The sequence below is a fragment of the Myxine glutinosa genome, unplaced genomic scaffold (genome assembly GCF_964187855.1).
Source record: "Myxine glutinosa unplaced genomic scaffold, kmMyxGlut1.1 SCAFFOLD_699, whole genome shotgun sequence".
NCBI classification, from domain to species: Eukaryota; Metazoa; Chordata; class Myxini; order Myxiniformes; family Myxinidae; genus Myxine; species Myxine glutinosa.
The window spans coordinates 132,526-149,155 of record NW_027616794.1 but is presented as its reverse complement, the minus strand read 5'-3'; the positions used below and the strand labels follow the sequence as shown (position 1 = coordinate 149,155).

The window sequence follows — 16,630 nt, the reverse complement described above, 5'->3', positions numbered from 1 at the left end:
TAAACTGCCACATGTTTGCCTTGACGTCCGTTTTGAGGCCACCAAAGGCCACTATAAAGTTTATATTGGGATGGGGGTCAGGCAGTGCTGCTTCCAGCCTGCAGGCAAAAGGTAACCACCAAGGGGACCATGGTGCCCGAAAAAGGCCAACCCCTGCTTTGCAGGGAAAAATGGCCTCTAAAGGTGGTTCATGAGGCCATTAACTCTGTGGCTTTTGAATGTCCAACACGTCCCAAATCACTGCCGGGGAAAGCTCTCCACCATGAGGCCAATAACTCTATGTGCTGCAACCCCTACGATATATATATATATATATATATATATATATATATATATATATATATATATATATATATATATATATATATCTTTCCCATGAAGTGATGGGTACCCAGACGAGTGGTACATATTGTAACTGCTGCTTCCGGAACTTCAGTTTTCTCCTTATTAATGAGTAATTAATACCCTAATCAATGGGCTGGGATTTTGATGTTTTATTCACCAGGAAGAATCCAAGTGTCACATTCTTCTTCATCTATGAATAGCAAAACATGCCGGTTTTTGATGTCGTATCGTAAATCCGTCTCTGAACCATGATTTAAGCAACAATGGCCGACCTTTCTAAAAGGGCATGGCTTCTCTGGTTTGACTATAGTGAGCAGTTGTAACTTCTCGCCTGTTAAACTGTCACACGGGGTGATTGTCGTTCTCTGTTTGGAGCGCTCGCCACCAGCCTCCTTTGACACGGCACGTGTGCCTGGTAGGGTCACGAATGAACAGCCCTGTCTCGTCCATTTAAAAAATGCCTCATGGAGCATGCTCTTTGCAGAGTTTCGGTAACTTTGATTTCCAGTCGTCTACCACAGAATCGTTGACATTCCCTCTCTCGCCACTCTTTCTCCCCTCCGAACACTTATGCCTTCTCAAAAATGATTCCAGCCATCCGTTTGAAGCCATAAATGTTGTGACGTCTAATTCAGCAGCAAACTGCAAGGCTTTATCCTTCATCAATGGTCCAGTAGCATTTATCTGCCAGGCCGTTGTCTTGAAGCTACGAATAGCACCGGAGATTAATGTCTTTCCTGTTTTTCTCATCTGTCTTTTTTTCGGTCTATTTTGTTTCAAAACCAAACGCATCCAAAACACATTGTTTCATGCGTCCCGCAAAATTTCTGCTTTTGGCTTCAAAACGTTCTGAATTTTAATTTTGCCGACGCAAAGATCCTCCGCTATTGTGCGAGCACTTTTTTCATGTTCTTCTGACAGTTCAATAACTTTCTGCCACTTGTCAAGCGTAAGAAGTAAAGCATAAGAAGTAAAGCGTAAGAAGTCAAGCGTAAGAACACTTTATCATTAAGAAGGATTCATATCTCAATCTTTTAATCCTGTTGTTGAAAATTAGAGTGGAAAATTAATAACCGGAGGCACACCGTTTTATTATCACCCATCTCCACCTTTTGCATAGATGTGTTAAGGAACCGAAAGGTACAAAGTTTAGTTGGACTGTAGTTCCTGAAAAACACAATATGTAGTTGACTGGTTTTTGACTAAGGCAATAGCCACATGACTGGTTCCCACAGTCAAAGCAATGCGAGTGTTCTCCTGCAAGTTCCTGTTTTAATCAGGAAATGGTTGAGTAGTTTCGTCTGATGATAACGACATGAACTTGGAACAAATGCTGCAGGGTATCATTGGCAAAAGGATATTTAAAAATGGTTTCCCTTGAATTTTAGTGACATGTTGTATTTATCAAATGCATCGTACATTAACGTGGAGCAACTTTAAGATATTAAACACTAGCAAGAGTACCCGGTGTTGCCGGGGGAGGGGGTAGGTGGAGATGGTGGCTTTGACGGGCCCCTCCATTTTGGGGGAAGGGTGGGAAGGGAAGGAGGAAATTTTTTTCCTGTGCAAAGAGTGCTTTAACCTCAGTGTTTCCCAGGTAAAAAAGGATTTTGTAATGCCCCCTGCCATCATCACCAGGTGGCGCTACACGGTACACATTAACATCGAGAATTTACGCACCTCCTCTCCCCCCCAAACACCTCCACATGAGGCTGCGGCCACATAGCCTATGTTATTACCCCCCCAGACAAAGTTGTATTTGTATCCCGAGTAAAGTATAAAAGCGTTTATAGCTGGACTACCCGGCGTTGCTCAAGCAAAAAAGAAACATTAACATATTTGAAATGAGGGCAAATATAATGGAAAAGCATTTACATCCAAATTAGAATCCATCACAAATGTCAAATCATCATTTTACCTTTTCGTTGAACATAATATACTGGTGAATGTACCATTTATCACGTTTCTGAATCAAGTATAATGACGTTCAGGAAGAAGAAGAAGCCTTACACCAACTCCGACCGCTTCTGGAATTGATTTATTCGTGTTCAAATGTCTGGTAATGGTTTTGTATTATTTATGTGAATGTGTACCTGTATATAACTGTCATTAATCAAAAAGGCTTAAGCACTATAGATCTTTTGCTTTTCTTCTTCTTCTTCTTCTTCTTTTCTTCTTCTTCTTCTTTTTCTTCTTCTTCTTTTTCATTTTTCCTTCCTCTTTTTTATTCTTCTTCTTCTTCCTCTTCTACTTTTTTTTTTTTTTTTTTTTTTTTTTTTTGCTTAAAACACTCCCAGGCACTCACTGATGAACCTCTGAAAGTTTAACAAAGATCCGTTCAGCCATCTCTGAGAAAAATGGCGACACACAGACCAATGGCTCTCTTATATAGTAGATGGCCTTTATCTGATTATACGCAACACTTTCCACTTCAGAAGTCTGTTAATTGAGGTTTCACAGCCATCTCTGGAAGGAAACTAGAACGGCATGCTGTAGAGCTCATGTACCTCTGACATACTGAACGGTTGACGTTTTGTATCCCACTGATTTTGCATCCGGGCCTGAAGCAAAATCGAATCTGCTTGTTCTTGTCACCTACTCAACTCTTCCACCAAGTTTTGTCATAACTTGTCCACAACATTTTGAGATATTGTCACGCGGACCCTCCGGTCAAGACCAGGGACTGCGGATGGACCAGAACTGATTTAACGGGGGCGACGATCAATACGGATTGTGCTATCAAACGCGGGAAGAGAAGAAGGGAAGAGGAAGAAGCGGGAGCGCGTAACTGGGGAAGGGGAACAAACTCAAACGGGCACAAGATTTGCAGGGAATGGAAAATAATACAAGGGTTTATTAAAATAAAAGATAGGGACAGGTAAATGCGATTCTAATTCTAAATTGGGATCCCACACACCAGACTGCAGATACGAGACGAGGGAATGAGTTACCAAAGAAACACGTTCGTCATGTATTTGTGAAATGGTGCGTCCTTATCTGTCTTGTTGTCTTGCGTCTCCAAGCTCCAGAGCACCGAGCACCACTTGTCCAACGCCCGAAAAGCACCACGCGGCCCAAAGCACTGCCAACAATCTCCACACGAGGTCCACTGCGAGGAGAGACAGGAGAGAGAACAGCGTCTTGACGAGGAAAGCCACAGGGAGGAATGCGACTGCACCGCCAAGAGCCAAGCCCAAGCCCAAGTCCAAGTGAGCTGCTGCTCCAAGCCAAGCGCGCGCGTCGTCCAGCGCGTCCTTTTTATAACCTCCCCGGTGACATCAATCTTGGCGCGCTCCCCAATCAGCGTCGCATAGCTTCCCGCCAGCCATCGAACCTTCCAGCGACTTCCCTCCAATGAACAACCTCCTTCTTAGTTGCGTCTTCGTGCCTCTTGCACTGGTTGGCTGGAGGTTCGCGCCTACCGCGCTGACCAATCACAGGCCTCCTGGGCATGTTGCTGTGCAAGTTCGTGATGCGACTGGCGGCAGCCATCATCGGTGGTGTCCTGGCCTGGTTTCCTGTCCGTTTCCTTCCAAAGTCATTGTCAGGGAAGGGAATTTAATTACTGTGTGCAATAAAGGGCCTATCTAAGTGTCTACAGGTGTGCGTTGCCATAAGGGACAAAGGTTTGATTACCAGGTGTGACACACAAGGGCTGTTATCTTTAATCCCTACAACTACCTAGCACACAAACATCCTGGTATGTTCAGAGGTATACTCCTTAACCGACAAACCAGACTAAACACAGAACTTATTACAGGTAGATTCCCTATCGCGACAGACGAAGCATGTTACATATTCAGATCTACCTGACTCTAGATATTGCTCTACCCTACCGACATAACAATATTGTGCTGTACCGTATGTAGTTTTTGGCCTCATCTCTCAATGGTGAAGAAGTCTCTGATCCAGATCCGGATCTTCACAACATCTAATCAGTTAGTCCTTGTTACAACCCCAACCTGTCCACCAAGTTTGGTCCTATTCTGTCCACAACTTTTTGAGATATCCTGCTCACAGACAGACAGGGGTGAAAACATAACCTACGTCCACCTTTGGTTGCAGAGGTAATAAGCAAGGGCAGACCTGGTTTCAGGTGACCTTTCGTTGCTTCCCAGCAAGCTTCTTCAGGCCAATCGACCAGGAACCTCGGCAGGGTCCGATTTTATTCCCGAGGCGACAATTAATTTCCGGTCGTGTGCTGATGCGAGGTCAATTGAGGAGCGTTTTTGTTTTTGCCAAACCTTAAGCAACAAACACCAATCATATCATTGAAGGTCTGCTCTGCTCTTTTTATCATTTACTCGTGATGTATGTATGGCGGTGAGTGGGTGTGTCCTAGTTCTTGCTTTTGTTTCGAAAATTTCGTAATTTCTGTTATTTGAGAACAAATCTTCTTAAAACACGAATTTTTTCATTAAAATTGCTGTTAACCCGCACGGAGGGCTTTTAGCTGCTGTAACATGAGTAATCAATTTCAACTGGAATATGTATTGTGCTTCTATGGCTCCAAATTAGAAAAAACCAGTGTGGCTTATTTGTTTTTTGCCCTGGAGTATATGTACTACTTGTGAATGTCTGCAGCTGTGGAGGAACCTGGGTATGATTTGAAACAGAAAAGGGAGTACGCTGTTGATGTTTTATTGGTTGCTCTGTGTAGCTTTGTTTGGCTGGAAGGACATTCGTACCATAATTCAGGCAGCGGTGTTTGTTTTTGGCGCGCTGCTTCTCCTACTGTTCTATGCCGATTGCATCTAGATTTGCTACATACGGTACCTTCAGAAAGTATTCACACCCCTTGACTTTTTCACATTTTGTTGGGTTACAGCCTGAATTTAATATGGATTAAACTACGATTTTTTTTTTGATTTTTTTTTTTCTTGTTACCGATCTGCACATAATAACCCATAATGTCAGTGAAAACAGGTTTTTAGAAAATGTATTGAAAATGAAATACATAAATATCTAATTTACATAAGTATTCAGCCCCCAGAGTCAATACTCCAAAGAAGTGCCTTTAGCAGCGATTACAGCTTTGTCTTCTTGGGTATATCTGTATCAGCTTTGCACATCTGGATTTGGGGAGTTTCTCCCATTCTTCCTTGCAAACTTGCTCAAGCTCTCAAGTTGGATGGGGAGTGTCATTGAACAGCAATTTTCAAGTCTTTCCTCATTCTCAATGGGATTCAAGTCTGGGATTTGGCTGGGCCACTCAAGAACTTTCATGTTCTTGTTCTGAAGCCATTCCAGTGTTGCTCTGGCTGTATGCTTGGGGTCATTATCCTGTTGGAATGTAAATATTTGCCACAGTCTAAGGTCTTTTGCATTCTGAAGCCGGTTCTCCCGAAGGATTTTCCTGTATTTAGCTTAATTAATTGTGCCATGTATCTCCCAGTCCCTGCCACTGAAAAGCATCCCCATGGCATGATGCTGCCACCACTATGCTTCATGGTAGGGATGCTGTTAGAGGGGTGATCTGCTCTCTGTTTCCACCAGATGTAGTGCTTTGCATTCAGCCAAAGAGTTAAATTTTCGTCTCATCAGATCACAGAATATTTTGCCTCATGCTCTGAGTCTTTCACATGCCTTTTTGCAAACTTCAGGCATGCTGTCATGTGCCTTTTTCTTAGGAGTGGCTTCCGTCTGACCACTGTCCCATAAAGCCGACATTTGTGAAGTGTTGCAGAGACTGTTCTTCCGGCAGGTTCTCAAATCTCAGGCAAGGAACTCTGTAGTTCTGTCAGTGTGGTCATTGGGTTCTTGGTCACCTCTCTGACAAAGGTCCTTCTTGCCTGGTTGCTAAGATTGGTCAGACAGGCAGATCTAGGAAGAGTCTGGGTAGTTCCATATCCTTTCCATTTCCTAATGATGGAGCTCACTTTGCTCTTGGGAACTTTCACCACTCTAGAAATTGTTTTATACCCTTCCCCAGATCTATGCCTCATCACAATTCTATCTCTGAGTTATACGGACAGTTCCTCAGACTAAATGGTAGAGTTTCTGCTCTGACCTGCACTGTATCAACTGTGGGACCTTAAATTTAGAAAGGTGTTTCTCTCTAATCAGAAAGGTCCAATCAATTGAATTGGCCACAGGTGGACTCCAATCAGGTTGTAGAGACATCTCAAGAATGATTAAAGGAAATTTAATGCACCTGAGCTCAACCTGGAGTGTCATAGCAAAGGGGTTGAATACTTATTGACTCATGACATTTTAGCTTTTCATATTTAATTGTAAAAAAAAAATCTAAAAAGAAATTCCACTTTGACATTATGGGGTATTATGTGTCGATCAGGGACAAACAAGAAACATCTGTCGGTCGTTTGTTGTAATACTTATGCTTTCCTAAAATGGGGGGACTGAACATAAAAAGTGTTATTGTTCTATAATAGTAAAACATATATATACTAGCGGGGTCACCCGTGGGAATCCCACGGGCATGGACGTGTGTGACATTTCGACATATTGAGTTAGATGCTGCACCTGCACATTCAGTTATATAAAATGGTTACTGGTAATTGATCACATCCACAAATGATGTAATCCACACTTTATGTACTTTACATAACGTTAATAGGAATACATGCCCGTGTAGCTGGGAAATACAGTTTGTTTGAAATAAATCACAAATATCAGAAGAAAGTTTTTTTAATTTAGAACTATTCTCAGAGTTAAACATCACCGTAATATTATGCGTCTCCATCTCCACACACACACACACACACACACACACACACACACACGTACAGACACATATACACACAAACACACACACACAGACATGTATATACACATACAACAACAACATGCATTTTAAGGCCATTTTCCCTGCTAGAGCGGGGGTTAGCCTACATACACATACACACACATATATACACACACACACATATTCACGCGCACACACACACACACATGTACACACGTACACACACGTACACATGACCCACATGTATATATCCCACATCCCACATGTATATACATGTTTAAAGTGTACGTGCCCTTCCCCCTCCCCCGCCCGGCAACGCTGGGTACTTCTGCTGGTAACGAATAAAATAAAAACGAAGAAATAGGTGGAATTGGCTGAAATAGGTGGAATTGGCTGAAATTCGCTCGGTGAATTCACGCGGTGTATTCGGTTCGGCTCGGTTCACTCGGTTTAAAGAAAAAGCGATAATGTCGACATGTTGCTGTCTGTGTCATGTTGGGCGGTGTATGATACTCGTTGGCTGTTGGGCGGTGTATGATACTTGTTGGCTGTTGGGCGGTGTTGTGCGGTGATATGGTGTATTTTAAAAAATATATCTCTGCATTTTCCCGCGTTGGTGACACCGAGTCGTTCTTCATCGATCGTCTCATTCATTTTGGAAATGGAAGTTTCCACGCAACGCATGAATTGTCACGATCCTCAAGAGGAATTTGTCTCGTAATCATCAAATGATAAATGGCAAGTAAATTATATTGTGGAAAATTAAAGATTTCAAATAAACCTATTTAAAGTGTATGCGCACATAACTAATAAAAAAAACGAAGAAATATCTCTCGGTAATTTCCTGAAACATATTTTACTTCCGGCTAATATGTTGAATGAAATAAAAACGAAGAAATATATGTCGGCATCATTGTTGACGTTTTTGTGACGACTATCATCAAACGAAATAGTAATATATCATAACGGAAAAGCAAAAGCGAATTTTTAATATATATCGACACATTGCCGGCGGTGTCATGTTGGGCGGTGTATGATACACCATGACGCGATTTTAAAAAATATATCTCTGCATTTTCCCGCGTGTGTGGATTGTTCTCAATTATTGCTGACACCGAGTCTAAAAGTAAAACCATCGATAAAAATGAAATCATATGGTGAGTTAGATTGGAGATAAAGGCGTGAGAGAGACTCAATGGCCTTGAAGTTACAGGCCTTTGAGAATTCATTTCGTTCTATAAACGGCAACTTTCATCGGATTTTCTTCCCGTTTTTTTTCAACCGAGTCTAAAACTATGTTAGCGACTGTGAAAAATGAAATGATTTATCGAATTTGATTTGAAATAAAACTGGGGGAGAGCAAGACACCACGGGCCTACAAAACAGGACTCAAAGCTATGCGAGTTAATAAAATGGTGGATATTTGTTTATAGCCACTCCCAGAATGGGTGGAGCTATGGGTGGAGCTACTCTGCAAACCGAGTAAGCCACACCCCGGACAGACACCCAACAGATAGACAGACAGACAGACAGACAGACAGAATCATCTACGGCTATTATAATATAGATAGATAGATATATATATATATATATATATACAGTGGGGAGAACAAGTATTTGATACACTGCCGATTTTGCAGGTTTTCCCACTTACAAAGCACGTCAAGGTCTGTAATTTTTATCATAGGTACACTTCAACTGTGGAAGACGGAATCTAAAACAAAAATCCTGAAAATCACATTGTATGATTTTTAAGTAATTAATTTGCATTTTATTGCATGAAATAAGTATTTGATACATCAGAAAAACAGAACTTAATATTTGGTACAGAAACCTTTGTTTGCAATTACAGAGATCAGACGTTTCCTGTACTTAACCAGGTTTGCACACACTGCAGCAGGGATTTTGGCCCACTCCTCCATACAGATCTTCACCAGATCCTTCAGGTTTCGGGGCTGTCGCTGCGCAACACAGACTTTCAGCTCCCTCCAAAGATTTTCTATTGGGTTCAGGTCTGGAGACTGGCTAGGCCACTCCAGGACCTTGAGATGCTTCGTACGGAGCCACTCCTTAGTTGCCCTGGCTGTGTGTTTCGGGTCGTTGTCATGCTGGAAGACCCAGCCACGCCCCATCTTCAATGCTCTTATTGAGGGAAGGAGATTGTTGGCCAAGATCTCGCGATACATGGCCCCATCCATCCTCCCCTCAATACGGTGCAGTCGTCCTGTCCCCTTTGCAGAAAAGCATCCCCAAAGAATGATGTTTCCACCTCCATGCTTCACGGTTGGGATGGTGTTCTTGGGGTTGTACTCATCCTTCTTCTTCCTCCAAACACGGCGAGTGGAGTTTAAACCAAAAAGCTCTATTTTGGTCTCATCAGACCACATGACCTTCTCCCATTCCTCCTCTGGATCATCCAGACGGTCATTGGCAAACTTCAGACGGGCCTGGACATGCGCTGGCTTGAGCAGAGGGACCTTGCGTGCGCTGCAGGATTTTAATCCATGACGGCGTAGTGTGTTACTTATGGTTTTCTTTGATACTGTGGTCCCAGCTCTCTTCAGGTCATTGACCAGGTCCTGCCGTGTAGTTCTGGGCTGATCCCTCACCTTTCTCATGATCATTGAGGCTCCACGAGGTGAGATCTTGCATGGAGCCCCAGACCGAGGGAGATTGACTGTCATCTTGAACTTCTTCCATTTTCTAATAATTGCGCCAACAGTTGTTGCCTTCTCACCAAGCTGCTTGCCTATTGTCCTGTAGCCCATCCCAGCCTTGTGCAAGTCTACAAATTTGTCCCTGATGTCCTTAGACAGCTCTCTGGTCTTGCCCATTGTGGAGAGGTTGGAGTCTGATTGAGTGTGGACAGGTCTGGAGACGGCTTTGCGGTCGGTCTTTGTGGTCGGAGACGGTCTGGAGACGTCTTTTATGCAGATAACGAGTTCAAACAGGTGCAGTTAATACAGGTAATGAGTGGAGAATGGGAGGGCTTCTTAAAGAAAAAACTAACAGGTCTGTGAGAGCCGGAATTCTTACTGGTTGGTAGGTGATCAAATACTTATTTCATGCAATAAAATGCAAATTAATTACTTAAAAATCATACAATGTGATTTTCAGGATTTTTGTTTTAGATTCCGTCTTCCACAGTTGAAGTGTACCTATGATAAAAATTACAGACCTTGACGTGCTTTGTAAGTGGGAAAACCTGCAAAATCGGCAGTGTATCAAATACTTGTTCTCCCCACTGTATATATATATATATATATATATATATATATATACAGTGGTACCTCGGCTTACGAGTTTAATCCGTTCCGTGACGGAGCTCGTAAGCCAAATCGCTCGTAAGTCAAAGCAAATTTTCCCATTCAAATGCATTGAAATGCTATTAATCCGTTCCAGCCTCAAAAAAAAAACACCAATTTTTTTTGTTAGGTGCTTTTAAATAACAAAAATGTACTTTATAAATAACAAATAATGTATAAACAAGCACGACCTCGTATATACTGTACATAATACAAGAGAATGTAAAGAAATAAACTGGACCTCTATCCATGAAGATATGGAGAAGTTGTTGTTTGTGTGGTTGAAGGAGAAGCAGCTCGCAGGAGATACCGTGACCGAGAGCATCATGTGTTTGAAAAGATTGAAACTCGGATATCGAGCACGGACCACGAGGTGTTTTTTCTTTTTTCTTAATCTCGGTTTCAGTGAACTTTTGCTCTGTGCTCACGTGTACTGTACCTGTACCTGTAATGGTACGTCAGAGGATGGCACCTGTTGTCATCATATTAAGTGCAAGATGTTCTGCATCGTAAGTTGGTACACCGTGGTCTTTCGGCGGTGTTTAAGCCGGCCGTCTTGGCTTCTGTCACCATTGGCATTGAGTCTTTCGATGTAGGTAGGTCGTTGTGTGCCGGTGCCTTGGCCGAATTCCTTCATTGCTGCATTGTTAGCTCACCTGGTTTTTTATACCACATCTTTGGTTATCGGACGAGCGAATGACGTCATCTCCAAAGTATGGCTTATTCTCACTTGTCTTGGACGATCTTCTACTTCTAGCCTTCCACCGTGCATTTGGTGTCCACTGTACTTACTGTACATTGCCTGGTAAAATTGATGTAATGGGTTTTTGACCGTCAACGCCATGAACCGCCATGAACCGTCAACGCCATGAACCGCTAACACTCAAAAGCCCATTTATCGCGCCTTATAAAGCAAAACGCAAACCGAAAGCCATGCCTCTCAAGCGAGGCGTGCTTCCGTGGTCACGTGATCCACAGGTGTAGCTCATTATACCCGCACGCGCGACACGCTTTGGCGGTCACGTGACCAGCCACTCTGGAGGCGGGGATCCCCGCCGATGACGTCACCGGCTGGAGCAAGGAGATTCCTCGCTAATGTATTTCGACGATTGCGTGTTTTATATCCAAGCAGAGATGCTTTCACGGCAAGATAACCACGTGACCGGAACCGGAAGCCACAACCGGAAAATTCAAAAAAATAAATTTTTTGAGCTCGTACATCGGATCTCGGCTCGTATCCCAAAGCAACAAACCGCCCGAGCGACGGCTCGTATCCCGAAAAACTCGTACGTTGGGGCACTCGTAAGCCGAGGTACCACTGTATATATATATATATATTGTTAGACGCGGTTTTGGATGTTAGTTTACCGAGCGGTTTGGTATGACCGCGTCTGCACAGTTTACCCGATTACACTCGAACGTTGGCCAAATCGCGCTATGCTAAATCAATTAAGGAAAGGACACAACGGCTGGGTTAAATGACACGACACCAGGGGTACAGTTCTCAAGACCTCCGGAGGAGGTTATAATATTGGTTTGCAGAACGTTTAGATTACAAGGACAAGAGGTACAGCATAGAAAGGTGGGCACTTAAATATGGTCTTATCTTAGCCCTGACAGACCACAGATAAACGGGACAAGACTGACTGACACAGGGATTGATGGCAGGGGAGGGCAGGCAGTCGATGGCTCAAGGTGCACCTTGGCTCAGGGGCAGGATCCACACGGTCCGGTCCAGATATGCGGGGAGGTATCGTCGCGCTGGAGGTGGCGTCTGTTTCTCCTCAAGCTGGGGGCGCATCTGACGTCACCTCCGGTAAGTGGCTGCGTATATCCAGCGGGGAGTGACGCCCTCGGCTCGTTAGCTCCGCCCCAGATGGAATCGGCCCGCCGCTTCTTATTGGGTGCGGGGGGGTTACCGGGCTCCGCCCTTGACGAGGAGCTGACAGTCAGCCCCTTCGTGGTAACCCCGTCGGAGCACATGGGCAATGGCGGCTAACCAAGCCGGAGTGAGGACGCCCACTCCCCGCACCGCCGCCGCGCCGCCCCCGCTGTGGTTGTAGTTGTTGTTGTTGTTGTAGTTCCATGAGATGATGGGAGGATGCGGAGATGAGGTTGTGGGGAGGTATTGGGAGGTCCTAAACTCACTACTGGTGCCATACAATCACATTCTGGTGCAACGAAGAGTCAGAATTAATGGAAACGAGTCCTTAACTGACATAGACTAAGAATAACTAGCAAGATGTCCTATAGTTGTCTACGTGAGATGCGGTGAACCTGGGCACGACATTTAATGGGGGAAAAAGGGAAAGGTCGGTTCTACAGAGTGTTGTTTACAGACAATGGGACTAGGGAATGGGGGATTGGGGATAGTTGGGGAGTATTGGGGAAATGGGGGAATATTTACAAGCGGATATGGATGGAGGCCAAATCCCATATCCGCAACAATATATATATATATATATATACATATAAATACCGATAAATAACGAGAACAACACTTTGACGTCACGACGTCGACCACGATGCCTCCGCCCACATTATTGCATCATTATAATACTTGTACCAAGTTTGCTTTAAATCCATTCTGCTGTTCTCAAGTTATCACATTGACCTCTGATCTTTGACCTCTTGACCCAAAATTCTAATCAGTTAACCTTTATATCATTATACTTATGTGTACCAAGTTTGAATTAGATCACTTCAGCCGTTCTCAAGTTATAGACATATTGCAGACTTTGACCTTTGACCACTAGACCCCAAAATCTAATCAATTCATCTTTATATCATTCTGCATAAGTGTACCTAATTTGGTCAGAATCCCATCACTGGTTCACAAGTTATCGCGGTAACAGGATTTTTACCTAACATTACCTCTGACCTTTGGCCTTTGACCTTGTGACCCCAAAATCTAATCTGTTCCCAAGATCCCTTCAGCCATTCTCAAGTTGTCACGATAACGAAAACCTAACATGGACGGACAGCTGGACGGACAACCTGAAAACATAATGCTTCCAGCAACTTCGTCGGCGGAGGCACAAATGTTTCTGTTCAATCCATTTTAGATTCAGGCTGTAATTCAACAAAAGGTGAAAAATGTCCAGGGGTGTGAATACTTTCTGAAGCCAGTGTAGGATCAGCGTGGTCCCAATTAGTGTAAAGCCTATTGGGGGGTTTTATATTTGATGGTGGTCTTGGAGGGGGTGGAGGGAGTAGGGCAGCAAATTCTCTATTTAAATGTGGCGCGCCACCTCCAGGTGGGAGTGGGTATTTCAAGTCCACATCCTTTACGGTGCAGTATTCCGGTCCCCACGTTTTCCAGTGCCTCAAAGTACCTATCCAACTCATATGTAAACCTATCCACACTTTCTGCTGCCACTACTTTCCAGGGAGACCATTTCTTGCATATACCTATATCTGTCTGGCTCTGTGCTGTCTCCTTCAGATACTCCCCACCCCTCCCCGCCCTCCTTCCCCACCCCCACCAATCCCCTCCCTTTCACAATAGAGAGGTGATATATTCATGTCGGGTAGATAATTTAATAATGTTTGTATACACGTACACGCACGCACTGTGTGGAGAGAGGTCATCGACAGATTTGTATGGAACTCCATGACTGTGCTTGAAAAACTCAGCATTAACTTGAGCAAAGGAGATAATCAAAGCTGACCACCAATTTGCTAGAACCACCAATGTTGTCCTTTTCATCTTGTGCTTTTATTTTGGTTAAAACACCAGTGTGGCATTACTTGCAAGTTATCACTTCGTTTTGTAAACGTAGCATTTGAATCTTTCTGCCTGGTTTTCTGCCGTCTGCCTACAGGCCAAAACGAAAGGTATTCATACGACCGTGGATGTTGGAGTGAAGTATGCAGACAAGCAACAGCGTTGCTTCAGTGATGAGAAAATGAAGGCTGGCCAGTGTGTTATCGGCCTTCAGGTACCACTACCCCAACCCCTGCCCTCTAAGCACTTCATGTGTTGACTCCCAACACTACTACAAATATTATTGATCAATTGAGATTGTGGACTCCAGTGGGTCCACCGAGCTCAGTGACTGCCACAGGACCATGATTATTGTTTTGAAATTGTAAAATTATTGGGGTTTTCACCTGGCAGATGGGCACCAACAAATGTGCCAGCCAGGCAGGAATGACTGCATATGGCACGCGCCGACATCTTTACGATCCTAAAACGAAGACCGACTCGCCGATTGACCATGCATCAATTAGTCTGCAGATGGGCACTAATAAACTGGCCAGCCAGGTATGCTGCTCCTTGTGCTGCAGAATTTTCTTTCCCTGTGGCCTTTATTTTTTTTCAGGCCAAAGTTACATGCCATGGATAGTTGGTTTGGCAATACAGGAATTTTGAAATGGCGTATGAATGCAAATGAGGCCTTTTGTGCATTGACTGTTTTGCATTTTCAGCAACACACTTCTGCTATATACAGAGCTTTTAACATGCCATTGTGAGGGTGAAATCTGTGTCAAATAGTCTTTTATACATAATTTTCAGCACTTAAATGAAGGAGTGGGAACTTCAAAGTGGTTAACTGACGACTTCCTTTTTTGCCGAATCTCCACCAAATTTTGCATATGCGTTGGTAGCACCCAACGTGCTCCCCACCCCCACCGCTTCCTGCGAGGGGTGGAAGGGAGGGGGGGGGGGTAACAATTTGGCAATGTTCCTGAATGGAGCATGTGTTTCACGTATAAGAAATGCAGGAAATATCTGGATCTGAGGTGTCTAGTTCCTCCCATTTCCTGTTCCTACCAACAAGCTTTGGCTCCGAGCTGGATTCGGACAGAGACGAGTCCGGAGATAGAGCTGAAGTGGAAATCAACTGAAGTCCACAAGAAACTCGGATAGTGAGCTTTAATTAAAAGGAGAAACAGGAGAAACAGCTGTTTTCACGCTGTTGAAAACAAAGCATTCAGAATCATTGGAATCTCCCGCGATGAAGCTAACTCCAAGGGCCTCTCACTCACTCACCGCAGGCAGGTTGGTGGTCTTTCCGTCTTCTACCGACTCCTCTCTGGCCTTGCCCCCCAGCTCTCTCTGGGCTCTGTCCTGCAAATATTCCTACAGGTCGCACAAGATCTGCCTGCAACCCTCTTATGGTTAAACTGCCAAAATCAAGACTCTCTGCTCACCTTCACTCCTTCATTCCTCTTTTCTCCCACCTCTGGAACAAACTCCCTCACTCTCTTCAATCCCACTCCACCCTCCAGGTCTTTAAAACAGCTGTTCACCACCATCTCTTATCTTCCCCCATCCAAAACCTTGATCTTTTCTACCCCCACTAATTTCACCCCAATTCCACTTTTTTTTGAAATACCAACTTCTGTCCTGGAAGTCCTTGGTGTTCTTGTGTTTTATACTTCTCTCCGCCCCCCCCCCCCTTCCCATGCCTCCTCCCCCCGTGCCCTCTCCCTTCCACACTTCTCCCTGCTCTCAAATGTTGTGTTTGTGTGCTTCCCCTTCTCTCCCCATCTTGTCTTCCGCTCCCTCTTTTTATATATTTTGTTTGTCTGGTTGATTTGTTTGTGAAGTAAATGTTAGCTCTTTCACGAGCCTCGAATGACTATACAAAAAAAAAAAAAAAAAAAAAAGCGAGCAGCAGCAGATTTCATGCTGAATTCTAAAACATTTTGCAAAACAACTAAAACAAGAAAGAGCAATCAGAGATTGCAAATCCTTGCCAGGATGTATTTTCAGTGGTTTTTAAGGCTTTTATGTTAAAACAAATATGGCGGCCGAACCACGTGACCGATGACGTCATTCTTTTTTTCCCCTCCAATTTATGCCTACACGACGCTCAAGAAATTTCATCTTGATATGATCAAGTTTTGTACTTGTAGAATTATGACGCCATAATGGAGGCACCTATGGCATCATCATTAACATATTTTATTCCCCATGGAGAGTTCTTTACAATGAGCCATGTCTCAATTTTTTTCTATGCAGCGCTTTCGGAGATATAGAGGTGCAAAGTTTTTCGGTTTTTCCAAGATGGCGGCCAAAGCACGTGACCTATGACGTCATAATTATCATAAAAATTCTACAGGTCAAGTTGCACCTATGGTGAACATTTCCTGTCAATCGGACCAATGGTTGAAGAGAAAATCATATTTATTCTGTGCGGACAGACAGACGGACTCAAATGCAATACCCTCAGGCGAGGGTAATAAGTGAAATGATACTGCAACAACATTCATATTGAATTTGGCCTGGATAAGTGTGCCAAATGCTCATTTGTACGATGTTAAA

General features: G+C 43.7%; 1 protein-coding gene across 1 annotated transcript in view; it reads left to right on the top strand.

Moving 5' to 3' along the window:
• LOC137421993 (calponin-2) overlaps positions 1 to 16,630 on the top strand; it is a 51,094-nt gene that overhangs the window by 16,529 nt on the left and 17,935 nt on the right. The window contains exons 4-5 of the mRNA XM_078768911.1: positions 14,181 to 14,297; positions 14,477 to 14,623. Of these exons, the coding sequence (XP_078625037.1) occupies positions 14,181 to 14,297; positions 14,477 to 14,623 (264 nt within the window). The remainder of the gene's footprint in view (positions 1 to 14,180; positions 14,298 to 14,476; positions 14,624 to 16,630) is intronic.